General features: G+C 30.3%; 2 protein-coding genes across 4 annotated transcripts in view; one reads left to right on the plus strand and one right to left on the minus strand.

The window, feature by feature from the left end:
• The first annotated feature begins 883 nt into the window (after window positions 1-883).
• Window positions 884-26,870, plus strand: LOC145324670 (synaptosomal-associated protein 25-like). Its single transcript, XM_080167264.1, has 2 exons — window positions 884-1,107; window positions 23,434-26,870. The coding sequence occupies exon 2, from the start codon at window positions 23,464-23,466 to the stop codon at window positions 24,076-24,078; it is 615 nt and encodes a 204-aa protein (XP_080023390.1). The 5' UTR covers window positions 884-1,107; window positions 23,434-23,463; the 3' UTR covers window positions 24,079-26,870.
• Window positions 7,320-27,093, minus strand: part of LOC145324642 (voltage-dependent L-type calcium channel subunit beta-1-like) — an 83,289-nt gene continuing 63,515 nt past the window's right edge. Inside the window, exons 3-13 of one of the 3 annotated variants that reach the window (XR_013881293.1) lie at window positions 23,168-23,258; window positions 22,949-22,973; window positions 21,544-21,850; window positions 21,274-21,453; window positions 21,000-21,196; window positions 20,794-20,849; window positions 20,553-20,665; window positions 20,192-20,233; window positions 19,846-19,909; window positions 19,451-19,658; window positions 7,320-11,456 (exon numbers count right to left, since the gene is read on the minus strand). Coding sequence is in view for 1 of the 3 variants with exons in the window: in XM_080167232.1 (XP_080023358.1) it covers window positions 19,609-19,658; window positions 19,846-19,909; window positions 20,192-20,233; window positions 20,553-20,665; window positions 20,794-20,849; window positions 21,000-21,196; window positions 21,274-21,453; window positions 21,544-21,850; window positions 22,949-22,973; window positions 23,168-23,192 (1,059 nt within the window). In the remaining 2 variants the exon portion in view is untranslated. Of the gene's footprint in view, window positions 11,457-19,259; window positions 19,659-19,845; window positions 19,910-20,191; window positions 20,234-20,552; window positions 20,666-20,793; window positions 20,850-20,999; window positions 21,197-21,273; window positions 21,454-21,543; window positions 21,851-22,948; window positions 22,974-23,167; window positions 23,259-27,093 lie in introns of those variants that run through there. The other 2 variants (XR_013881292.1, XM_080167232.1) reach the window with 2 other exon arrangements.

Raw genomic sequence — 27,093 nt, forward strand, 5'->3', positions numbered from 1 at the left:
TAAGAAAATGGCTTTACAGATAAGTTTAATGTATTTTCTTGTTGTTAGAAAAAATTGATAATTTGGTCTTCAAACATGTTCATAAAGGAATTTTAGTATATTTACGATTTTTAGAAAATTTCAATATTAAAGTTTATTTTGCCCTTTGGTCTTTATTTTGTTTTCAAGTATTAGGATGCTTTAAGATGCATGTTTAGTTTCAGCTGGTAAAACCATTATTTCGTATTCTATATGCTTCTTTTCCCCCCTTACCATACACTAATAATTTTGCCTCTACCTTGGTCGGGGCAAAGAGTGGGGGTGTTGATGATATCCTCCCCGCATCCCCCCCCCCCCGTTTTTAACTTTCCATCCTCGAGCCTCGAATGTATAACAGTTACGTGATCATGGGGTATTTTAACTAAAAGAATCAACAAAGGCCCGAAGCTGTGGGAGGAAGGGGGAAATAAAAGGAGTGTAGAGTTGATAAATTTGGGGGAGGGGGATGAAATTAGTAAATAAGCACAAAATGGCCTTTTATTGTTCATTATTATTAAAGCATTTTTATGGTTTTTATGAATACATTTTAAATAGAAACATTGTATCTGAAATTATTATTTACAATTATGCTTTAACTATTACGTGGTGGGGGCAAAAGTGAGAAAATATGGACCTCACATCAAGAGGGAAAGGTATTAAAATAAGTTCTCTGAGAGGCAGGGACAGAGGGATAGAACTTAAAAACAATTTCCCTAAATTCTTGTTTGTCAAATTTAAATATGGAATCTTATTATTATTATTGGTATGAATAATTGTAGATATAATGCATTCGCCATTGTCTTTGTTCTCCCTGGTGAGAGGAGAGAGATGGTATGCAGAGGGGGAGGGGGGATGGTAGCCTCGAGGGTATCCCAGCACTAGTCGGAGTAGAGATATCACGAGGTGTGTCTGCTTGGATTAAACCAAGGGATTCTGCCATCAGTTACATCAGTGTTTTGACACACCCACACATACCTCAAGTGTACTGTTGCTACACATTATTATTATTATTATTATACTTCATCAGCTGTGTCCACACGTACAGCCGTACACTCGCGCCAGTGTACACATTTCTTTAGGGATAGCAAGGTAATTTAAACAAGCATATGTTTATTATTATTATATTTTATCAGAATACCTAGGCTTACCTTCCTCTAGTATACGTGGTAGGCTTGTGTTGGAGGGAGGGGGGAGGGAGGGATACATGAATATATTATTCTTTTTAGTGTGTGTATCGTATTATATATCTACATTAACACAACTTGAGTTTTTTTTGTTCTCGGAATAAAAAACATTTATGATAAAGAAGTGGTGAGCTTGGATCTATAAATTGTTATGTACATTAATATAATCATTAGTCTGACCAAGGCCGTTTAGCTTAGCCTTTTTTTTCCATGGAAGAGAGTGAAAATATTTCTATCATACATTCAAATTGCAGAATTTTTAGGTATTACAAAAATATATTTAACCTTTTTATGTGATTCTTTTAATGCTGAAAAAAAGTAGATGATAGATATTAATTCTTAATTAATTTGAGACTGAAAGAATTAGGTCATACGACTTTTTAGGTTAGGTTAGCTAAAATAGGTTTTAAAAAGCGTAGCTTTGATCAATAACGCTTTTGTTATAATAAAAGCTAAAATTTTAAATAAAGGTAATAGGAAGTGAAAAAGTTCTTTGGTTGTTAAAAAATCCTTTTTTATATCAAAGCAATGTTAGGTTTGTATTAATTTTGTTTAGTATATAATAATATTAGTATCTTTAAATGGATATTTGGTAACGTTTTTTTATCATTTGTCTTAGAAATAGGATTATTACCTTATAAGAAAAAAAGCTCCAAGATTTTAGGTACACATTCGAAAAGTTCTTAAAATAGTGATAATTTAAATTTTCTGATCAAATCAAATGAGTTATTAAGTTAACCCCTTTGTTTAATATCCATGTCATATGATGAGAGTCCTTACTTTGAAACAATACAGCCTAGCCAACCTTTTAGTGTAAAAAGTAAATTTAGATTTTATCTAAAATTAAACAACTTAAGTAAGGCATGAAGAAACAAGAATAATTATGTCTTATAGTAGCTCAGCAACAGACATTCTGCAATTTTAAAAGACAAGAATTTTTAACAATTTCTGTCTATAATTTTCTTTTTAAAAATCAGTTAACGCCAATATAACCCATTTATTTTATAGCTGCGGTACTAAAACAATCCTTTTGTTTTTCTTTTTTTTTGTACTGAAAAAAGTTTAAAATTATGATTTGTTTACTTCCTGGGTATTGAGCAATATTCTTACAATTTCCCGAAATGCAACCGCCCCCCCCCCCCCATTTTTTTGACAAACTAATAATCCTATGTTTTTCTTATACAGTTAGGTCGAGTAAGGTTCAGGAATGCTCCGCAGGTCAAGGATGTATTGTTTCTCATTCAAAAAATAGTTACAATTTAAGATATTTTTTTCGTGTTGGGGGGAGGGGAGGGTTATAAGAGCGGTCCAATAATGGATTTGTTGGTTTGTACCTAATGCTGTTTTGTTGTAGAATCTTACTGTGCAATGTGTGTGTGTGTGTGTGGGTGTGTGTGTGTGAGTGTGGGTGTAAGTGAGTGAGTGAGGGAAAGGAATTATTGTACTGAATGCATTTTTGCAAACTTTTCCTAGGACATACTAAACCTACGGCACAAGGCTTGGCTAATATTTTGGTTAGATACAGGAATGGTTTACTGTATAACATGTATTGAGAGAGATAAGATATATGCTTATATTAGGGGGAGGTAGGTTGTGCTAAAATTCCGTAGAGGTGTGAGTTTTAAGGCTTAAAAATAGTAGTAGAACGATAATATTCACTAAATATGTGTATTCCTTATTGAATAGAACCACAGACAAAAATATTGTATATTTAAATTTAGTCAATCCTACTACTGTTTTTAAGCCTTAAAACTCACACCTTTATGGAATTTTAGGACAACCTACCTCCCCCTTTGTAATACTCATGGCATGAGCTATAACTCTGTATCTTTGATCGTGTATCATTTATAATTTGTTATGTAAACAATGAAATTCAGAAATATGCTTATGAATGGCCGAGACTTGTATATGAATAGGAAGAGATAGGCAAGTTTTTAAATTTATTTTGGTTAAATATTTTTACATTGATCATTAAAAGATTTCTATTGAAATATGATCAAGATAAAGCACATTGTAAATTAGCTCTCCCGATACAAAGTAATCCAATCTCGTATCTAACTGTTATATTATGTATACTTTTATAATATTATGTTGCCACTTAAGATAATTTTACTTAGAACTGTCGGAGGACATGCACGCGGTACAATGCATTATGATGGCTGTAACAGTGTACACGATAGGCTTTTCAATGAATAATGTTGTAGGTGACACAAAAAACATATTGCAGATTAATTTCCCTTATAATTTAGTTTTTAATACTAATTACATATCATCTATACTCTGATCATGTTTTGAAGAAAACGGTCTATAGTATGATTTTTGGTTTTTATCGTTTTAAAGCAAATAATTGGCAATTTTGAACAAATATAATTTTCTGCAAAATAGACTATTTACGATATATTCTGAATCTATAACGCAATTTAAAATTTGTTTAAGAGACACCTTTGACTTTCTTTGTCGTTGAGCTCATCGTGTGCAGTAAGGGGGAAAAAGGTTAATCTAAAGCCTGTAATTACACCAAGTAATGCATTTAACTTAAACATGCCAGATTTTTGACATAAGGAAAAGATTTAATTACATTTTTCCCCAACTTAAAAAAGAGATTTTATACCCAGCTTTCTTAAGTTAAGACACTATTGAGCTATTAAAAAGCAAATCATCCTTGCCTTAACATTATTCGGATTCTTTAGATACAAAATTCTTATTTCTCTTAGTAAATTATGAATCAATAAATGATAATAGGCCTACAGTTGAATTAAGACTTGATATTTTATTTTAATATACAAACCTATTTTTTTTTGGTTAGATAATATTTTTCCTTTAAATATTATTTAAGTTTCCATCAACCAGATTGAAACCTGCATAATACATGTGGGGAAAACCAATACAATATTTAATATTTTACATTTCAAATTCAATTTGCGTCTGATTTTGGCAGATTTTTGCAGTTAAAATATTTGAAAATATATTCTTCCTGGAAACTTTGTCTGCATTGCCTATTGTTGTTATGTAGTAAAATGAAAGGATACCATCCAAAAACAAGATGCGAATATTAAAACTACTTATTTGTCTATTTGCTAGAGTTAAGCTAAAAAAATAAAGTTATTGTACCCCCACAAATAACATGGAAAATAGTCAAATGCTTTGTTGATATCAAAGTGTCACTAATTATGAATCAAAGCTAAACATATTGAAATTATAATGAAAAAATTATTAGTTTTTAATTGAATGTTTTATTAAGGAGGCGGGGAGACTTTCAAATACTTTGTTAACCTCACTAATTATGATAATTTAGGCCTATAAAAAAAAAAATTTTTAATTAGTTCTAAAATTTATGGAATGCATCTTTCATTTAAGGGAAAAAATCTAAACTCAAGGCTTAGTAAAGATTCTTGTTCTATTTTTAGATAAATAAATGTTAACTTTCAAATTTCACATAATTTAAAAAAAATAAATATGAATTCCGTTTCCAGTAGCGCTTCAAAACCGATAAATATCCGGTGGATTAGAACCGGTTCTCAGCCATACCCAAAAATTATGCATAGCATCATATTAAATCCAGTTTTCCACAAATACAAAAATGTACAATCATAAGATTAAAAACAGTTTTTTAGCCTGTAACTTCGGCATCTCGTGGTTAAAATCAATTTTAATATTATAATTGTACATTTTTATATCTGCGGAAAGCTGTTTATAATACGATGCGAGAAATAACTATTCTCTTTTTCACATATTTAAAACGTTAATACGTCATGTTTGCAATCATGAATTGTTTATTAGACTAAATTTTATAAAATGATATTTCAATGAGAAAAAAATTCTAATATTAAATGAAGGGCTCGGTAGTAGCCGCCACATAAAGCTGCTTTGTTGAAAATTAAATTTTAGAAAGTCCTCTGCTATAGCCGCAAGTTACATTTTGAAAATGTAGAACAACCAGTGGCCGCAAATTATTCCGGATGAATTCCTAATTGCAATCCGCAGTCGAATCTCTCCAAAAATCAGCATCGGCTGCTGAGCCTTAAATATGTTATCATCAAATCCTATATACCACTTATCTAAATTATTTTCAATTATTTGGAAGTTAAATTTTTAAATTTACATTAATCTTGTTTGTTTTGAAATAAAAAAAATAATTAGATATGATAACATAATCCATTATAAACTAGCTTTTAACATATTAACTTTCATTTTAATCACAAAACACTTTAATTTTTAAAAACACATTATTAAAGATTAATAATCATTTAATAATTCTAATTATTAAACAATTTAATCTAAAACCATACTAACTTATGTCCAACATTAATTTTAAATTTTTAAGACAGGCATGGGTAGGACAATGGGCGATTTATTAACTTTTCTTTGGATTGAGTTATCACCCAATATTTCTGTTGTTTTTAGATGAAAACTATTTAAAAATGAGGGGTAGTTAATTTATCATCCATTGTCCTTTCCCTTGCCAAAAGACAATATGATGAACACTTTGACTCTAGACTTGAATTCTTTCTAAAGTATTTCAATTAAACTTTGCTCTTAAACATCTGGAATCCTCGATAATTTATTACTTAAAAGCTAGCGCATTTTTCAACAAAAGAAAATAAGAAAACAAATAGATTTTTTTTTTTTTGGGGGGGGGGTGAAACCTAGTGAGTGAAAAAAGGGAAGACAGGCCTTTCTAAATTCTGTTTAAGGGGGGGGGGGGGGGCTGTTGACACCCCCATACCGCACGCCATTTTGTTGGATATTATACATATTTCATATAAAAGTTTCCAGAAAATCATCGGGAGAAGTTCAACTCCCCTTCATATATTTTTAAAAATATTTTTAGGTCTTTGTAAGGTTATATTTAGAAATGACTCGCTGTAGTAGTGCCCTACAGGGTTATACCCCCTTAAAGTTACCAAAAACTAATTTTAAAATTAAGTTGGGGGGGGGGGGGGGGGATTTTACTGATCCTTGACAAAATTAAGTGTTCTACCATATTTCCTTAAAATGTAAATAGTTTAATCAAGTAATATTGTGTATGTCAACGACCTTTGTAAGTTACATACACATGAAAGATCTACTAATTATTTTCTCCCGGATTTTCTTTACACAAAAATATTCTAGATAAGAATATTATTTAGCGTCAGAAAAAATAACCAGTTTCAAAGAAAATCTATGCCTTGTTCGTAAGGTTTGTATGAAAAGTTTACAGAAACGTAAATAAAAATCTTAGATTACTCTTTTTCTTATCGTAAAGATATAATAAATGCTAAAACAACTATATCTTGATACAATCGATGGAATTTTTAAGAAAAGATAGGTATTTTGAACTATTGTAATATTTTAGAGAATAAAATATTCATATGATACAATTATTTTTAATTTTGAAAAGTATTGAAATTCTATTTATAGTTAACAAGGATTTATGACTCTGAATAAAGGTTAATTTATTTTTAGACACTAAAATTAGATATTTCTTCTAATTCTTAAAATCGATAATTTTAATACAAACAGTCAAATATTATAACAATAGGTAAATTTCCTTTAATCGCTTGTGGTGGAATAATAACCCCGCCACCTTAATGTTTACTATTTTTGTCAGAGTTGGTTAGGTTAAATAAGGCCGAGAAAAGCTCTTTTTAGCTAGAGCCCTGCAGGGTCAGAGCTCTTCACATGTGCTATGAAGTAGGAAAAAGGCTGGGTCCACTAAGTTATTAAAGGGATTTTACCTAACAATTCAATTAATACTAATGTAACATCAATCCTTAAACTACAAATTTTGAAGAAATCTTATTGCTAGCTTGAATTCAACAAAGCGTTCGATGCAAGAAATATTCTAATCAAATAGAATTAATTTTGAAATGTAAAACTTTTTGATTAATTTTGAAGTAAGATGAAAGTTATTCTGATTAATTAGCATTAAGAAATATAATCTTATTTTGTCCTTTTCAAACCCATTTTTACAATTACTATTCGTAGCGCAGCTACTCCATAATCATGTTAATAAAGATCACACAAACTTGTAAGGCCCAGCTAGTTTGTTCCAATCACAGCTTAGAATTACCTCAGAAACTTTATGACAGGGCTCGGCAGCCGCGTGTTTTTATAGATATCCGCAGCCGCCATAAAAACTGCTGCCAAGCCTTGGCAAAAAACATATGCGGCTACCAAGGCCTACTGGATACCATCACTTAAATTCATACAAATCAGTTAATCTAAAGAAAACAATTTTAAGAGGAATATTTTGCCTCAAACTTATCTGCTGTTCAAAACATGCATTGTATTTTTTTCATCATCGTATACCGTTGACACATTTTTGCAAAGGAATTGCTGTTTTTAAAAAAGCAGAAAAGATTGAAGCAAAAGGAATATCCCTTTCGGAAAACAATTAAATTTTTACTTAATGGAGCCTTAATGAATATTTTCTATTATTTAGATTTTTTAGTTATGTCATATATTATTATAGTATAAGAGATACTTTATAAATAGCACCTTATTTTTGTTTAAGGGTAGGTAGGTATATTTGAGTCTGAGCTAAATATGGAGGGAGGGACAATGGCAGATAAATAAATTTATAACCCAATATCTTTAAGAGTTAGAATTTGAGTTTTAGGATTAATTTATTGTCTATTGTCCTACCTATCCATGGTGGATTCTAGATTTATACGTTTGTACAGGAAAAAAATATTTTTAGGCAAAAATCCACTGAATATGGATGTAATAAGGTGTTTATTCATTAATGCATATTATCACATCTGTTGTTAAGGACGTCCAAGCTTTTTTTTTGATTGGGGGGGGGGGGGGTAAAATTAAAAATATTGAGGGGGTAAGGTAATCATCCCTTTACCCCCTCCCCTCCTTTGGAAGTGTCAGACTGTTGTATTAATATGCGGTTCTGGTTGTTTGATAATGTGACACATTTGCGGAATTGAATGCACACCATGTAATAACATTGCATAAGAATAAGAGGGTTATTTTTAAATCTGAATAATATTATGATAGAAATACAGATAAGATTATTATTATCAGAACTCTTTGGGCTCCACAGATTTGGCTCTGTTGAAATTTATAAAAACCTGACCATAAATTAACAATGTTTGATTGAAATTATGACGATATTCTAGGCTATAAATAATTTAAATATGCCTTATATTTCTATTTTTTTACTAATTTTGCATGAATCTAGTTTAAATTATCTTTTAGAAGACACAAATTGGATAAGTTTTTAAAATCCTAACATGGCCAACATCTTTGGGCTCATACAATGAGCATTTCAGTGAATATCACAACATTGCTTATTTGTACAAAAGTAAGGAATTTGTAACTGCGTTCTAGATGAGCCATAAAACCTTCATGAAAAAGTTCTCAGCAAAATCCTCTAAATTGCTAGCTGGATACAAAATCCCCCCATCCATCGCATTTTAACAATTTAATGGTTATAGGTTAGATTAAGTAGGTTAAGAAGTCCTTTGCAGTATTTATTTACCCTTCAGGAACCAGGGTTAAGATTTTGGGGGGTTCTTAATGTTTAATAGGAGGATAATTGCAAGTTCTTAATTACTCTCTGATTCAACAAAACTTTTTATCTTTACCTATTTCTCCTCTATTAGATTCACGAATGGATTATTGTGTATTGGAAACGTCAATGAACTATTATCTTTAAATATTTGTTTTGCAGGTATATGATCTATGCTTTGAAATATGATTCTTAATTTGATTTGGTAAAATTTTTTTCTCACAAACTAGCATATTTTAATTAAAGTAAAATCACCGTTCCAAAATAAGATAAGACATTCTTGTATCTATCTGCTTTCTTGGTACTTTTTATACAATTAAGAACAAAAATTATTCTTAATTGTTGGTTTTAAAATAATGCTTTTAGAAAGATAAACGGTCCAGACGAATATTCAGGATTTAAAGATATGCTAATTTTGAGGGTGATATTGCAAAAATACGCAAAAGACAAAAAAAACTCTCTTAAAAACTCTATTGCTTCTTATTTATTTATAAGTTATTTTGTATCCAAAGGGCTACATATTAAAAGGCAGCTGAAAAATATCTTAAAAACATCCTAAGACATAAATTTAATGACCATTATTATGCTTCCTTTAAATGAAGAAATCTACCAGATCAGTGGAAATCGAGATCTTTGCAGCCAAAAAAAGTCTTACTTCTTTGTATAAACTTATTACTTTTCTTAAATTTGCCAAATACTATTTTAAGAAAAAAAACTATCAAATTTCTAAAGCCTTATCCTCCCACCTAAAATAAATCATTAAAAATAAATTTAAAGTCAGAAGAAACATAACATGAATCAAATCGAGATTAACCTCTCTTTTTCCAATTAAAACTCCTTTGAATCCAGCAAATATTTGTCTACAAGTAATCTTATACCTTTGTAATATGTAAATGAAATGAAAGAGAAGAAGAAATTGGTATTGGAAATCTTATATAGTGAGGACTATGATTGGATTTCTGTTTACTTGTTCTGATATTATAATTTAAACATACTACAAGCTCTTTTGAGTTTTTAAAAAGAATTACTAATCCCATCTTTTTGAAGTTTATAAAAACAAAACAGTCTTTTTTATCAGTAAACTCATTTATTGTTCAATTAAAATAACTAGAAAATTAGAAAAAAGATTAATTTTATGCCTTATGTTTATGGAAAGTGTAGAATTTGTAAAACATAATTTCACACCCCTAAATGCTGTAACTTTGCTTCAATAAAATATTACCTAAAATTAAATAATTCTTTTAAGTACGCCCCGTTTTTGCTCCTAAAAAGTATTCTAGTTTTTTATATGCACCATCTTACAAAGCTACAGTACTATAAAATACTAGCGGATACGCCCCTAGCATCTAGGGGATCTATAATCGAAGAAAAAGAGAGGGCTGATAAATATAGCTTCAAACCATACCAATACTGAAATCAGAAAATAAAATAGCTTTAAACTATCAAAGGACTTATATGAAGCTTACCCAAAAAAGGAAACCCAATCGTATCAGTAATTGATAAAAAAAACCTTACTACTTAATATAATAGAATATCACTCTAACAGCAGTAAGTAAGTAAACAGTATAACCATCATACTCCACACTTATATATATTGGAAGTTATTCCTATGTGGTTTATCTTTGTATAAACAAACTTGAACACATTTTATATTATGTATGACTTCTTATTTATCAAAACCTACCTGTAACCTATTTCTCTTTTTCTTCTTAGTGGCGCAGCTACTCTATAATCAAGGGTTTTCCATCCATGTATCCAATATTGGTAGTATAATTATGAAAATTTTACCTTTTTTGATAAAAATGCATGGAGTTATTTCTAAAACCTTGTAATTACTATGTTTTACTAGAATGAAATATTGTCTTTGTTTTATATCTCAAAACCACTATTTTCTTAGTTAAGAATTAATATTTAAAGTCTTTAATATAAAGTTAAATTCAGTAATGTTGCTCATTCTTCAAAGTCTTTTCTTGCCTGTAGCTATTGTTCCTTTAAAAATGTTTAAAAATCTTATATCTAAGAGTCTTGTTTCAGAAAAAGGTTTTGTAAAAGTATTGGTCAGGAATAGGACATTAGAATATAAATTAACCTTCCTTCTTCCAAATTCCCAAATAAAGAAATTCTGTCTCAGTAAGGTTGAGATAATTTATTATCCATTGTCCTCTCCCTCCCTGGTTATTGGTCCTTATTGCTATTGTTAGATAAAAGTGTTAAAGTATACAATTGTATTTATCATGTCTAGCTTTCTCATTGGATTATTTATATTACTCATCTTCGCCTATTTATTTAAAACCTGTTGCTTTTATTTACTATTAACCTATCCGCATTTTTGTATTGTTGGGTCTATTGGCTGCTTGGAAAATTTCTTGTTTTTCATAATTTTGTGATTTGTTTGTTTGATAATCTGGTTAACAACAGAATTTGAGTGTTTATTCTAGCAAACTCTTGACAACTGTAAATGCATTTACACAATTTTCCTATTTGACCGAGTTTAGGTTTAACAAACTTTTTGCACAGTGAGGCTGAGTGGAGTAAAACTTCATATTTTTGCACACTGGGACCAAGTTGAATAAAATATTTTTTTTTCTCACTAAGGCCAAATTATTTTTTTCTATTGACATCACAATTTTTGAGGATTTTTTAATAATGTGGTATATCACTTCACTTTATTTAACTAAGCTTTGTATCATGAAGATTGTCAGCTGCTAGGCACTATATTTGTTTTTCCTAATGTTAATCTCATCCCATATCTGAAAATAATTTTATATTAAAGCGAATTTAGGCAGATTAAATGAAAATTCTGTTGTAAAAGATTAAATTATTAATGAGCGAAATAACCTAATAATCACAAATAGAATGGTATGTCCTTTCTGAAGCACCCTTTTTTTAGCTTTTTAAAAAAGACTTTTTTCTAGATTGATCGTTTATTATAAAACATCAAGATTAATTTTGCTCTTTTCGCGAAAAATGTCATTTGTGTTTCTAAATAAGCTTTAAAAATTGTGAAAGGATGTCTGGGTAGATTATATTGCATAATTGATTATAGGAATTAATATTACTTAATTAACCTTTTTCCAACAGTGGGATTTTTATACATATTTTCGTCTAATTTTATTTTTATGGAGATATTTGGCTGAAATATAGTAAGGCTTAGCAAACTAAAAGTTTTAGACTAAACATTTTTATAGTATTTAGCCCAAAATCTGATTTTTATTATTTAATAAATTTTTGATGAAATAATTTTGATAATTACAATGACAATTTAATTTTTTTCTGCTAAAAAGGTTTTTAAATGGTTTTGAATTCAAATGTATGTATGTCCAATTAATATGTTAGTCTTAATAGAATTACCCACCCTAATGTATAATATATGAGTCTAATAAAATCGACCCACTCTAATGTACAATATATGAGTCTAATAAATTCGACCCACCCTAAATTGTACAATATATGAGTCTAATAAAATGCATGTAATAAAAATCCAATACTAAGTTACTCATCCACGCAATAATTTAATGGTTTTTGACTGGATATAGTAGAAATATATTTCCCCATAATAATATTTTATACAGTTAGTTTTATGCAGTAAATCTAGTTGTTATACACTTTTTATTTTAACTCGCAGTAAAGATTTAATTCCTTGTTTATTGACAACTAATTAATTTGATTTTTGAATTGATTAAAACTCTAGAAAAGGTATATTGGAATTCAAAGAACATGCTTGATATAATACCTAGCATTTTTTTGTGTCAAAAGGATCGGATATAAGAAAAGTAACCCCAATTTCATTTTCATGATTTATAAATAAATGCTGAAATGCCAAAAAATATCTTTCTAAAGAAAGAAACTTTTTTGTTAAAGAATTTTTAAGATTACAATTTTAGCTAAAAAAATTGAAATTTTTGTTATTTTTAAGTTTAGAATTGAAAATCTTTGTCATTTAAAACAGTTAGAAATTTGTAGAATGGAACTATTGTATCCTGACGGAAAAGTTGAATGCCAATTTGCCGGCCTTAGTTCTGGGTAGCAACAACTACAGACAAATAGACACGGGTTTCAATTTGCGAGTTGGGCATTTAACCCCCCCCCCCCCTCCCATAAAAAAAATATAACATTCTCATAATTAATAACACAAAGATTCTGAATTTCCAGGGGTCTAAAGGGATAAGACAATGGTCGACAAATTGAGGTACATTACGAATGATGATACATAAAATTTCCCCTTATTTAACTTAATATTAATGGTTGAAACGTTTGAACACTAATCTTAACAAACCAATCAATCAAAATTCACTTTGTTTATTTGGGAGGAGGGGGGGTTGTTACACCAGATACATAAAAGGATTCCCTCTTTTAACTTGGTCTACCCTCTCTCAACCTAAAACATAATTAGAATTGGATAAGAAAAGGTTTCTCCTGCAGTTAAAAACATGATTTTCCTTAATCATTAAACTAAATACAGTTTTTTTTGGTTAATTAATAAATTTACCGAAAAACACGGATGACATCATACATTGAAGCGAAGCTTAACAAAAATTAGACCATAGGTCAGGCTAACATTAAGAAACATTGCGAAAATTTGTTAAAACCGAAAAAGCAATAAAATGTCTAAAATTGAGTTTGTGTAAATAATGATAGGGTTCCTAAATTTTCCTTATAGTAACAGGAATATCTCTGCAAGGTTTTAAATGGAAAGTAGATTTAAAACGCCAAGATTTGATTTGAGAAACGCCTAAAAGTACAAACGAACACACTCTAAATTCTATAAATCTTATCTGGATAAATTGGCCAGTACAAGAAACGTATATGAAAATTAACAAGAATTGGTCATGTTCTAGAATAATGGACAGTAAAAACTAAGGATAACAAGAATAACAACATTCACAATAGCTATGTCAAATGAATCAGACATGACAAAAAGAGAGTAAATTCTGACATTAACATTGCTATTTATGACATATTCCAAAACTGTGCATGTATATAAAATTTTTAATATACCTTTTGTGTCACGCTATAGAGTTGCAAAGGTTAAAGCATCTTGTCTGAATTATTCAAAATTTCATCTAAAGAATCAAAAAATTAACATATAATTACTTTCATATGTAGTTAAGCGTAGACGGACAAAAACTTTCTAAATGTATGAAAAAGCTTCACTTTTAAAGGACATATTCTATTATGACTCAGTAACTTAATTTTTCTCTTTCTCTCTCTTAGATGAATGATTCATTACTGCTTTTGTAAGGCATTTTCCTCTCAGCGTAACTACTGGTTTGTTAGTGAGTCCTGTCTGTATGAAGTCGAATTTTAAAGTGTAATTAAGTTGGTTTTAAAAATATTTAGTGCCTGGATATTTCTTTTGACATTTCTATTGAAATTTAAATAAAAAACAAAATTTGACCTAATTTACCTTAGCCCGTATAGCTTCTACGGGAGTCTAAACTAGCTTAGAAGTTAGGTTATTCAAGGTTTAGAATAGTAACTTTAGGCTAGTACCACGCAGTAGATAGGGTACTAAGAGGTTAAGTTTACCCCCCCCCCCTTCAAGGGGCTTATTTACAAATAGTATGTGTTATCCCGGCTGGGTTAAATCATATTGAGATCGTGCCCTTTGTACAATTTCAGTGGGAAAAATTGTAATAAAATGAAAGGTTACGTGAGTTTTAAAAGTTTACTAAAATTGTTGGATAAGATTATTCTTGCTTATTCTTTTTAAAGATATTTTGCAATATTCATTTTATAGCTGTAAAAATATTATTGTTTGCTTAGCTTTGTAAAAGCAAATATGTCACATATCATACATAAGCCATGGTAATATTCACATGAAATTTCAGACACTATCTGTAAAAACAGGCGAGATATTCAAATTTCATTGAATGCTCATCTACATATAATAAAACGTAATAAATAAACAGACGGACATTTTAAAGCAAAAGCTTTATATATTGGCCGTTGTAAGCTTAAAGTTATTTAAAACAGACCAAGTAAGTTGTAGAGTGAATTTGTAGAAAAATGATAGAATAAGATACCCAAGGAATTGATAAATTGATATCTAATACTACAATATATAACTTTTATCTCAACGATTACTTTTACCAATCCATAAAAGAAAAAAACCTATAAAATGTTTTTAGCGATTAATCTCAGGGTGAGAGGGGACATTGAGCTGTTAAACTAGTCCCCAAAGTTTCATAATAACGTTTTCTTTTTCGTTGTCTTAACAACTATGGAGACTTTTCTTGAATTTTAAATGGTAGGTTTATCAAGTTGAGTGTCCAAACGTTTTAACCACTAAATGTAATCTACAGTAGGGGTAATTTTGAGTGTCATCATGGGAGATGTACATCAATTATTGTTCATTTTTTTTATCCATTTAGAACTTTGGATTAAACCTACTTACATTGTTAATTGCTTTGCATAAGTCAAAAATGCACAAATTAAAAATAAATGATCAATTCCTATTTAGTAAATTTCCTGTTTTGATGTATTTCTCCAATATTGTGTATTGGAATTAATCATTTAATTAAACTGCAACTAAGTGCATAAATGCTTTGCCCAGGGGCGTGCTCAGAATAGTTATTTCTTTCATCGTATTATAAATAGCTTTCCGCGGATATGAAATGTACAATTATGCACTCGGCCTCTTGGGGCTAAAAAAAAGTTTTTTAATCTTATCACTGTACATTTTTATATCCGTAGAAAACTGGATATAATACGATGCTAGACATTATTTTTTCGTTTGGATGAGAACCGGTTCTAATCCTCCGGATATTGTTCGATTTGAATGAATGAGAGAAAAAATATTTCTTTTTTTGGGGTGGGGGGAGAAGGGGGGTATTGTTATTTCTTTCCTCTAACTTCATTGTTTTCTTGTGGTAAAAAAGACAATTAACACACTCCAGAAAAATAGCTTTGAATCAAATATGAAATAACAATTTTTAGCCAGTTTTGTTTGAACCTTGAGTCTTTTTCAAATGTTGTGCCTTACCTTTTTGGTAAAAACGCTACAGCTTCTATATTAGAACTTAAATTAGAAATTTCCTTATTGCATAAAGTTTGTGAAAAAAAATCCCTAAAACCATATTATAAAAAATATTTTTACATTACTGCTAAGCCATACTGAAAGTAAATAATTACACTTTTAAATTGTTTTCGTTTTTGTTGTGTTTTGGTTTTTGGTATTTTACTTTTTTCATGTGGTATCCCAAAACCACAAAGTAATTGTTATGGGTAATGGATATTTGGAAAACTATTTTCAACATTTAAAATTAGATTATACTTGATATATAATTAAATAACTAAAAAGGTTTTAATTTTTGACAGAAAAAATTACCCAAAAATATATATCATTGCAAATACTCTATAACTGGGAATGTCCGTATGTTCATCTATCCTTTACTTTAACCTTTGGCATTTATTGTCATAAAAAGCCATTAGAACATTGATATATAGATAATATATGAGTAATAACTAATTTCATCTGAGCCCTTTAATTCGTAATAGCCACAAACATTTCAAGAAGAAAAAATTTCACTAATTTTTGAGGCAATTTTTCATTTATAAAAATATTACCTATGCATATTTTGATATTATATTTTATCTAAAAAATTGTTATTTCTGCTAACTTTAGCACATAATTGTCCTTGTTTTCCTAAGATAATATGCTTTATGTTTGTTTTTGTTTGTTTGTATGTTTAATATCTACATGTTATGTTATTTTTCCGATATTCTGCATACACAAAAATAATATAATATATAATATTCATGCTCTCTTGCAACCACTCAAGCCAATTTCCTGGAGAGTTGTATTTACATTTACAGAAAATATTTCGGAAGACGACTTTTTAAAACCTCCTTTCTTGGCATGAAAATGCAGGCTTTTATGTGAATTTTAACTGTGCACATAAAAATATAATAATCGGATACTTTAATACATTTTAGGGGAAAATACATGTTTTAAAGCAACTTTTTAAATATTTCACTTTTATACCATAACTGTTATATAGTCTCCATTTTTATAATATTACGAAAACACTTTACAGCCCTAAAACTATATTGGTATAAACTATGAACATTTGGTCCCATTTCATTTCTTCCAACCTTTTTGAGTTTCTTACAATTTATCACTGTTTATTTATTCGTTTTAAATGCTTTCTACTATTTACTAGCGGCTACGCCCAATAGAAGCCTCTGGGGCACTGGTAGGAGGGGGAAAAGTCGACCTCAGCCCATTTTGATTTGAGTTTCAAAAGAGTTTTAAAAATATTTTTTTTTGGGGGGGAGGGGGGTGAAGACACCCTTTCCAAAAATAGTTTAAAACCTTCCCAGGACCTATAAGAAGCTTCACTGTAATGGAGAACAAAATCGGTTTAGCAGTTAGCGAGATCCTTCGGGACAGACCAAAAACGCTTACTGCTTTATATAATAGGATTAATACTCTTATTTTTACAAGAAGCTAAGTTTTTTTCTAATTCTTATTTCCTTCGATTCTTAACCTACGAGTTACCATTCTCATTTTATATTAAATTTTCATATCTTGATATAACTACCCTACTTATGATTATAATTCTTTGTTGTTTTTTTCCCTAAAATTTTCTTGAAAATGATAAAATAATGCTTTAGGGAAAATAGATTTTTTTATACTTTTCACTGATATTAAAATATCTACTCTAACAAAACCTTTCAACATCTTTTATACAGAGGAAAATAAATCTCTTTGCTAATTTAAAATGCAAAGTTTTCTAGAGCGTAGCTTCTCTATAATTGGTAATGTTACGACAAAATTAAATTGAACTGAACTGTAACGCCCAATACAGGGTCCAATAATAGTGGCGAATTTGAAATATCCGTCTGTATGTCTTTCCGTCTGTCCTTAAATAATTAAAAAACAAACACAAGTGTAAAGATATCGGGGTTATATATATTAAACATTATCTTTCTTTTTTTACTCCGTTTCAATTTTGATAACCACTGAACATCTGCTTTATAATTCACCTTGTTCGTTTGTCTACCAAGGATTATTTTGTGATTTCTTTATTACTACTAATTTTTCATGAAAATAATGTTTTCTTTTTTCTTTACTCTGCTACTAATGAATATAATTGTCCTGGTTTAAGCAGTTAACAATCATTTTGCTTCAAAAACATATGTTTGGTTAAAAAACGAGAATGTCTTTAAATCCTTCTAATCTTCATAAAAAAAGTTACTTTTATAGATAACCTTAAAATGGGAAAAATAGTAGATAAAATTATAATATATAATTTTATATTTTCCAACAGACATCAGAGTCCTTTTTATTTGAAAAATATTTTTAAAAGTATCTTCTCTTTAGTTTAGAATATAAATTTTTATTTAAAATAAATTTATCAAAAGTTAAAATTAATACTTCTGTCTTTGTTTGAATTTCATAATCAAATAAATGAAAAGTTATGAAAACTTGGTTCCAAATTTCTAATATTTACAGACAATCCACCCCTCACTCAACTTGTCTTCCTTGAGTAGAGTCATATTTTCAAAGTTCTGTTTTCATCCGAATAGAAGTCTGTTTAGTGGAGCAAACAAGTTTGAAAGGATCTGTCTTTCTACTCCTTTCATTTATCATCCGGTTTCATACAAGCCTTGCAGGCAATTTCCCTCCAACCGACATTGGACCGCCGACAACCTTCCAACTTATTTTTTGTTTCTGATTTTATTGGAAGATTCAAGCTTCCCCATGGACTAAAATCATGTTTAAGATATAATATAATTAGAAGGATTACTAGCGGTCCACTTTTCAATTAGAGGTATTGCATCAGCCTTTTATATTTCACAAAATAATATACAATTTCTATGTTTACAAAAAAGGAAAAAAAGATGGATAGAGAAAGATAGAAAAAAGTGCTTTATACCAAATATTTATTGCGAATGGTATATAATGATAATAATAATATTGATAATAATAATGAACAATAGGTTTACACAATAACAGCTACTTATTTTACTGGTTCAATTTTTCATAATGTTTTACTCATTTATTATCTGCTGGGAGGAAGTCTTTACAATTTAGTTATTTGTCATGGAATGCTAAATCATTTGATCGACATGTCATTAGTTTCGATCACAATATAGTTGTTGGAATTATTTTGTTTGTATCATTCATAGGAAAGAAATGGTTGGAACTGCCATAGTTCTGGCAGCAGCAGTTCCTGGCAATGCAACAGTAGAGGATCCATGCATTTTGCCATGTTGCAGTACAGAAAAAAGACCATAAAAATTTTGGTAAAAAAAACAATACTCCCAAAATTTTAGATATTTAAATTAAAATATGCCTTTTTGGTCAAATTTTTAAGGAAACATTAAATTTAGTAACTATAAAATATGGAAGAATTATTTGTTTAGACTATTTTTAATTTTTGTGGTCTGTTTTTTATACTCCAACATGTCAAAATTCATGGATCCTCTAATCAATAGTCCCAGAATTAATCGTCTATGAGTATTAATTCTGTAACTACTAATGTATATCAAATAGAATATATATATATAGATGGAAAATAGTAGAAATGGCACAAAGTTTTTACCTCTTATGTAAATGAGAAGTAGAGAAGTGTATAAAAACAATGAATACGAAGTATGAATTGAGATAATGCAAGGCGTCCGATGATTGCATTCCATTGACAATACTTTTTGATTGTTCTCAGAGGTGATACTACATGGTAGAAAATGGGATCAACAAGGGGTCAACTGGAAATGAGGGGGGGGGGATTCATACCGGGATATTTCTCAAATTCTGCGGGATCTAGTGAGCCAGGTGGATATTAATCTGCTTGCGGCTAGAGCCGCCTAAGTTGATTGGCGCGGATAGGATCTGTGCGGCTGCGGGAACTAAAAAGCCATCAGGTTGAGAGTCGTAGGCGAAGATGCTTACTCTCATTCTATGTTGGGCTGTCGTGGGGGACGGGTGGCACGCCAATAAGCCTCTGAAAAAAAAAAATGAGATTCATTAAAAATAAAATTATTAGCTTCTTAAATATCAAAATTATACTTAAGAGCCAATTTGAATGTGCGAAACCTTTGTTTCTATAACCAAAAATTTGACCTTTTTTCCTCACTTTCCATCACTTTACACAATTGGTTTCAGCACATCCCCCTTAAAATAAGAATTACCTAAATATTCCGCTACATGCTCACAAGCTTCCTCCAATTGAAACTCATCCAAAGTCAGATCGAACTGAGAAAAATAAGAACCATAAATTATTTTAAAAACTATATCCAAATTGAATTCTAATTTTGGCCAGTATGTAAATTTATATCGGTTAAGTTCATGAATTATAGATTAATCCAAAATTAAATTGAACTTTGAAATTATAAAATTTGGATTTAAATAAAAATAATCCAAGATTTTTTTATGAAAAGGATAATGGTTAAAAAAGGTTTACATCCTAAAGCAAGAAGGGATGGGAGAGCTTCCTTTTTTGTCGTCAATTTTCCTATCCCTGTATTCCAGACTAACCTGCTCTGGGTCGCATTGATCTAATTTCTCGGTGGCAACAACCTGAAATAAAATAAAATAAAAGGATCAAATATTTTCATTTTTGATTTCACACACAAACCCACCCCCATACACTCACACAAACATACAAACACACACACACACAAACATACATATATTTTAAACATTTTGCTTTGTCTTAAAGAATCAGGATTTTGATTGGTAACACAGCTTCTCTAAAATTCACTTTATCTTTCTTATTATTGATTTTCCCCAAGAAAAGTATCTGTAGGTTTATTATCAATTGTAAATATTATATCATTGCTGCGCTATTTAAGAATACAATTTTATTACCTGGGCTTATAAAAATAGTTTTTTTTACCTGGATATTCATGTGTCTGGATTGAGTGGCCCCCCTGGATTTGATTAATCTCTGCAGTACTTTGGTACTCGTAATCTTCAAGTACACCATAATTGGGGCAAGAGACGTCTCAGCTTTAAAAAAAATAATAAGAATATATTGATATACTATACATTTTCTAAGAATATGTTTCAAAATATAAAATGAGTAGTTTTTGGTTGAAAGTCCATATTGAAGCTTTAAGAATAAAAAAGTTGTTTACCTAGTTGAGATGGATGATTAATTGTGTCACAGTCTATCAGAATCACTTTCATATTTCTAAAAAAGTAAAATAAAATATGTTTGTTGGTACAGTCTAATAGTTCTTTTTTTCTGTTTGAGGATTTTTAAAATCATAAATTATTGTTGAAAAAGAGGAAATATGTTAGAATTGAATGACACTGCCTGCCAAAAAAAGATATATTTTACCTGCTCAGTTCAAAAATTCGTTCAATCTCTGCTTGGACTTCGGCAAGATCTTTGGCTCGGCTTAGACTGGACTTTTCCAGCAATTTTCTATTGGAGGGATTGTTCAGCACCGACGTCTTTCCCAGGGAGAGGTCAGCGCCCACGTGGGTGATTATGATTCGCCCCTCAAATTTGTTCTTTAGAAACTCAAATACAGCCTAAAATAAAATGGACATTTTTTACAAAAAAACTTGAAAAATGCATATTTTTTGACAATATTTGGTGATTTTTTTACCTTTTGAAGCATATCAGTGACCTCATAGCCTTTGAGGGAAGGACCGACCATGACAACAGGTCGCATGATTGGCACAACATCAAACGGAGACCTGGTCTCACATTTTTTGCCCAGGAAGCCTTTCTTCTTTTCTATGACTGGCGGGGCGGACACACGCACTCCCGTCGCCCCCTCCTCCCCCTAAAATTAAGTAGGTTACAATAGTAGGTTATAGTTTAAAAATATTAAGGTTGTATCTTTTTATTTGTTTGGATTTTTGAGAAATTTTACCTCTTTTTGAGATTCCTTTGCGGGTGCCGCAGCCGGCGGACCATTAGCCGACCCATTTTTCACTCTGTCCAACTTTCCAACCGGAGCCTTTTGCAGGATCAGCTGTTCTAGCCTGTCCGGGGAGGGGATAAAGCCGATGTCGGCCCCCTCCTTCACCTTCCTGCCCACCCACCAGTTGGCGTCGAATTTTTCAAATATGTGCAGGTAGTCCCCAATTTTGAAGCTAACTGCGCTTCCGTGGACTGGGGACTCCTCGTCTAAACTGCCGTCGTACATTACATTGGTCTTGACAGCAAATGCGACAGGCCTAATTTAAAATAGAAAGAATCTATGTAATTAATATGCAATATATAAGAAGCAGACAGCTTAAACTTTTTGGATTAAAATTAAATGGTAGAAATACACACATTTGGCTACAAATATGTTGCTGTTTCACGTTTAAAAAGTTGTATTTAAACAATGCCTTTACATTTTGTAATATAGAAACTTTCAACATGTAGTTTATACCAGGGAGAAAAGGACAATAGTGTTTAATTAAATCTTCCTCTATATTTATATTTTAACCAGATATCAAAAAAAATTGCTAAGGAATTAAATGAAAAAAAAATATTTTCTATTGATTGTCTTATCCCTGTATCCCTAAGTATCTAAGTATAGTTTAACAGAAAAACTTTTTCACATTGAAAATTAGAAATTGCGTCCAAGTTTTGTATAGAATATATGTAGCTAACAAAGTATTTTTCATGCATTACTTCTACTGAAAACTTTTTAGCTAGAGCATAATAGGAGATATGAATAACACTTCAGGAAAAAGGGACAATAGATTTATCTTTTTTTTATTACTTTTGTGAAAAATTTGTCTTTAATTGCTAATAATTATAGTTGAAAGAATGGGCTGTATATTAAATTAACTTCCATTATCATTTCTCTTTTTGTTGTTGACAAAAAAAAACTTTTACTTAATGCATCTATAAAAGTTAAGTAACCTAATAAATGCTGTAAATATGCCTATCCAAACAATATTTGCCTTTATTAGTAGATAGATAGATATACCTAAATATTATTTAAATCCACATAATATCTTATTAAAGAACTGGCTATTAAGAGAGTACTCAATTGGTAAAGTAAATTTACTTTCCACTTAGGATGGATAATGAGCAAAGACTGATTAAATATTTAATTACTGCGGATGTTTTGGTAGCACAGCTACTCTATAACTTAGGCATATCTGTACGTCCAGTAGACCTTGCATGGTTCAACATTATGTCAAATTATGAAACATTTTTGAAAGGATTATATTATTATGAACTTTATAGCTTTTTTTCATCAAAATTTTTTTTTATTGTTGTGCCACTTATGTACATAACTGTCCACGATCAAGTATGTATGAAATAGTTTACCCTACCTCATATGAGCCCTTGTCAAAGCCTCTGTAAATAAAATGATTAATTATCATGGGGAACCAATTAAAAATCTATTAAAACTCACAAAACCAAACTATTTTAAATTATTAATTATAGGTCAAATTTAACTTTAACAAACTTTTGTCCTATTAATTTTTTAGAAAAAGAATAACTCCCAATTTTATAGTTTTTATTTGTTCCATTTATGATAATTAAATTTCCTAGCGCATCTCTGTTTTCTGGCATCTTCGAGTTTTTCTTCTCAAGTCTGATCACCACAAATTCTCACATCAAATATCATTCAAAATTGACCTAAAAAGAAAAAAAAATGATTTTATTTTTTCTCTGAAGAATGTAGATATATATATATTACATACACACATTTTTTCTCGTAGCATTGCATCTCTATATATTAAATCTTTAATTAATGAATCTTTTCTGCTATTTTAATTCAATATAGTTTTATTAATTATTCTTATTATTTCAGGTAAACTAGTGAAACAGACGTACAGACAAGATGGCAGCCCCGCAGGCCGAGGAACCCGCCAGACAGCTGACAGAGCTGGAAGGCCTGCAGCTAAAATGCAACCAGGTGACGGACGAGTCACTGGAATCCACCAGGCGCATGATGGACCTGTGCGCCGAGGCCAAGGACGCGGGTATCAAGACACTGGTCGCGCTGGACGACCAGGGGGAACAGTTGGAGAAGATTGAGGGCGGCCTGGACAGTATCAACGCCGACATGGGTCTGGCAGAGAAGGCGCTGAAAGCTATGGACTTGGCCTGTGGTATTTTCCCCAAGTTCTGGAAGAAATCCGAGGGCTTCAAGGAGGATGATGCAATCTGGGGTGAACAGAAGGCCTCCGGCGGCGGCGGTCCCCCCGCGCCCGGTGTCGAAATTCCCTCGGGAGCCTTTGTTGCCAAAATCACCAACGACGACCGCGAGCAGGAGATGGAGGAGAACATGGAGCAGGTGTCCGCCATGGTGGGCAACCTCAGGAACATGGCCAACGACATGGGCCAGGAGGTGGAGCGTCAGAACACCCAGCTGGACAGAATTAACCTGAAGGCTGGATCAGACATTACGAGAGTGAAGATGGCCAATGACCAAGCCGCACAACTAATGAAATAATAAGTAACATCATTATCTCCATGTGTGTGTATTCCAAAAATTCCTCCCCCCAAAAATGTGAATGTATGTTTAAGATCAATGTTACAACATATATGTGTGTGTGCAATGCATATATATGCAGAGCTGCAGCATATATGTATACAAAGTACACCTAGCAACAGAATAACATTCCTGCACTTTTATCCCATCAATTATGATAGCTGTGCATCAATGAAATTCTGCGGCTACAGTAAAAAAATATTATTCTTTTTCTTTTTTTCCATTCTTGTTCTCTTTAGCATACATATAAAATTTATGTGTTATATAAACTAAATAAAAAGTTGAGATTTTACAGAGCTTTTGAATGTATGATTCAAGTGTTATGTTTGAATGAAATATAAGCACAATTATGGCTATAAGTAACACAGCAAAATTACACCATAAAAAAATTCATTTTAAAACTTCTTTTTACTCTTATAATGTTTTGGATTAGAAATACTAACAAGCTTTTGGTCAATTTACAGCGGTCGATTGTATAGTTTATAGAGTAGCTGCACTACAAATAAAGTGTAAAAGAATGTTTGGATTAAATTCTTAACTATAACTCTGGCTCTTTCCTAAATATTTCTAATAAACTAAATGTTAGGTGAAAGACTAGTGTAATGTCCTGTTAATGTGAGGATATGACACTTATTTCCAGCTGTCTTCAAAACAATTCTGTGGAAAGATAAATACAGCTGGGGGTAAGTGGTTGTGTCTGCCAAGCTAAATAGCCAAACTTTTCTCCAATATTCTGTGAGATAAAACCATTTACAAGTCAATTCCCCGCGGGACAATTCTAATTTACTCTTGTGTTTGCTTCACATATCACTGTGGAATAATTCGACCATCGGGGAATGTTGTGTCAATTCTTTTAAAAAATCACAATTTAAAAAAATACCATTGTAATTTTATTTATTAAATAATATATTTTTTCTGTAATTTTTAAAGTATTTAACAGACACAAATATTATCCTGGTGTTCAAATAGGGCCACAGTGATTTACTTTAATCCGATTTTTATCATACTTGCTTTTCTTATTTACTTTGTTTATATAAAGCTTTGTAAACATAATAAGCATTTGTTAATTAAATAAAAATATGTATAGGTAAGATATTGGAATCAATACTAATATAATTTATCTTTCCTTGTATTGTCTATAATGTATCTACAAGGAATATCCTATACTTCTTCTGTATACATCAGAATTATTATTGAAAAATTAATGTGAATGTTGTAATAAAGATATAATTCATGCTTTTTTTCATGTGAATCCTATTAATGATCTCTTAGTTTTAGAATAAATCCTTTTTCATACCTTATGTTGCACAACATAGATAGAGAAGTATTATTATTATTATTATAGAAATTTTAAAATAGAATGTAATATTTTTAGAATTACTTAAGTGCACTTGCTATTTAACTTTTTCATAAAAACAAAAATCCAAAAAATGTAAATTCTGTAATAATTTGCTTTTCTATCTAACTATTAGTACTTCAAGCACTCTTTACAGTAGAAAAATAGTTCATGTGATTTTACTCAATGTTTATGTATTAAAAAAATGAAATTTAATTGTAAAAATACAATTATTATTTGGTACAAATTACTTGCTACAAAAGAAAATTAAGTCCCTAGGGATTTTTTATGTTAAAAGAGGAAGGTTAAGACAAGAAAATGACAGTAAGGGTTGACTGTTACGGCTGATTAGGTAGAAAAACTTGGGGAAAGACCTTGCTATGTCTGTATATATATTATATTTTTGCTTGTTATTTTTTTCTTGTCACAAACAAACTTCTTTAGCGAAACTTTCTTTTTTTCTATATTATTATGAAAAACTTTATTTGTTTATAACATGTTTACTTATTTATTATTTAAATATATATGTGTTGTTTCAATTTTTGTTATCAATATTTATTTATTGTGCTTAGTAAAGTTTAAAAATAAATTATGGTTATCATCAATAGCTCAATTTTTAGAATTAGCCAAAAAATTATTATTCCTAACTTTGAAAATTTTATTGGAAATTAAGCGCATAAGTCAAGATGTAATTAAATTTGTTTTTAATAAACATGCATGGTATAACATTAATTTTACTACATAGTACATTCTATTTAATATAAGATCTATCTTATAAAATCTTTGATATTAAACTGTTTGATTTGAGATTAAAATAGATTATAAAAGTAAACATTTTAAAAGGTTGTTCAAAATCAAATTTAATATTAATAATCTTAAGAATAGATCTAGGACCATCTTCTAGAAATTGATTATTTTGAAAGCCAAATCCAAGGGAAAAAAATATCAAATTTGATATCGAATGAATATGGTCCAAAATTTTCCAGTGTTACTTCAGATAAATGTTTTTGAAATAAATAAAAAACAAGTTTTTTTTTTATTTATTCTAAAAACTCTTAATTCTATCTTCTATACAGGGTTCCTCATCATAATTGTCCTAAACTAAAAAAAAACAATAAATGAGAAAAAAGTTACTGCATTTTTTCCCGCATGTTGAGAAAAAAATTGCATTGCTTTCCAAAATAATGTTAAAATCCGCTGTATCTTTTATAGTTTTGAGATTCTGTTGTTTTACAATTTATGAAGCGCACCCTGTATACATATGGCGTATGCTGATGGTAACAATTATTGGAAATACTCTTCTATGCAGCTCTCTATTACTCATTACAAAGAAATCTGATATTATGTTTGAATGAATTGTTTCTTACTGTATTAATTATTGAATATCGATATTTTAAAATAAATATTTCTCTGGTTATCTTCTTATTTATTATTTTTGTGGCGCTCTGCTACTCTATAGTTATAGTATGTCCAGGGATTTAAAGGGATAAGACAACGGTGTTTAAATTGATGTACATCCATCCCAACTGATGATACACAAAATTACCCTTCTGTAGATTACAACTGGTGGTTGAAACGTTGACACTCAACTAAATGAACCAAGCAATCATAAGAGACCCCAAGCCAACAAATAAGAAATT

Source organism: Acartia tonsa, chromosome 1, assembly GCF_053477335.1.
Source record: "Acartia tonsa isolate MP-2025a chromosome 1, ASM5347733v1, whole genome shotgun sequence".
NCBI lineage: Eukaryota > Metazoa > Arthropoda > Copepoda > Calanoida > Acartiidae > Acartia > Acartia tonsa.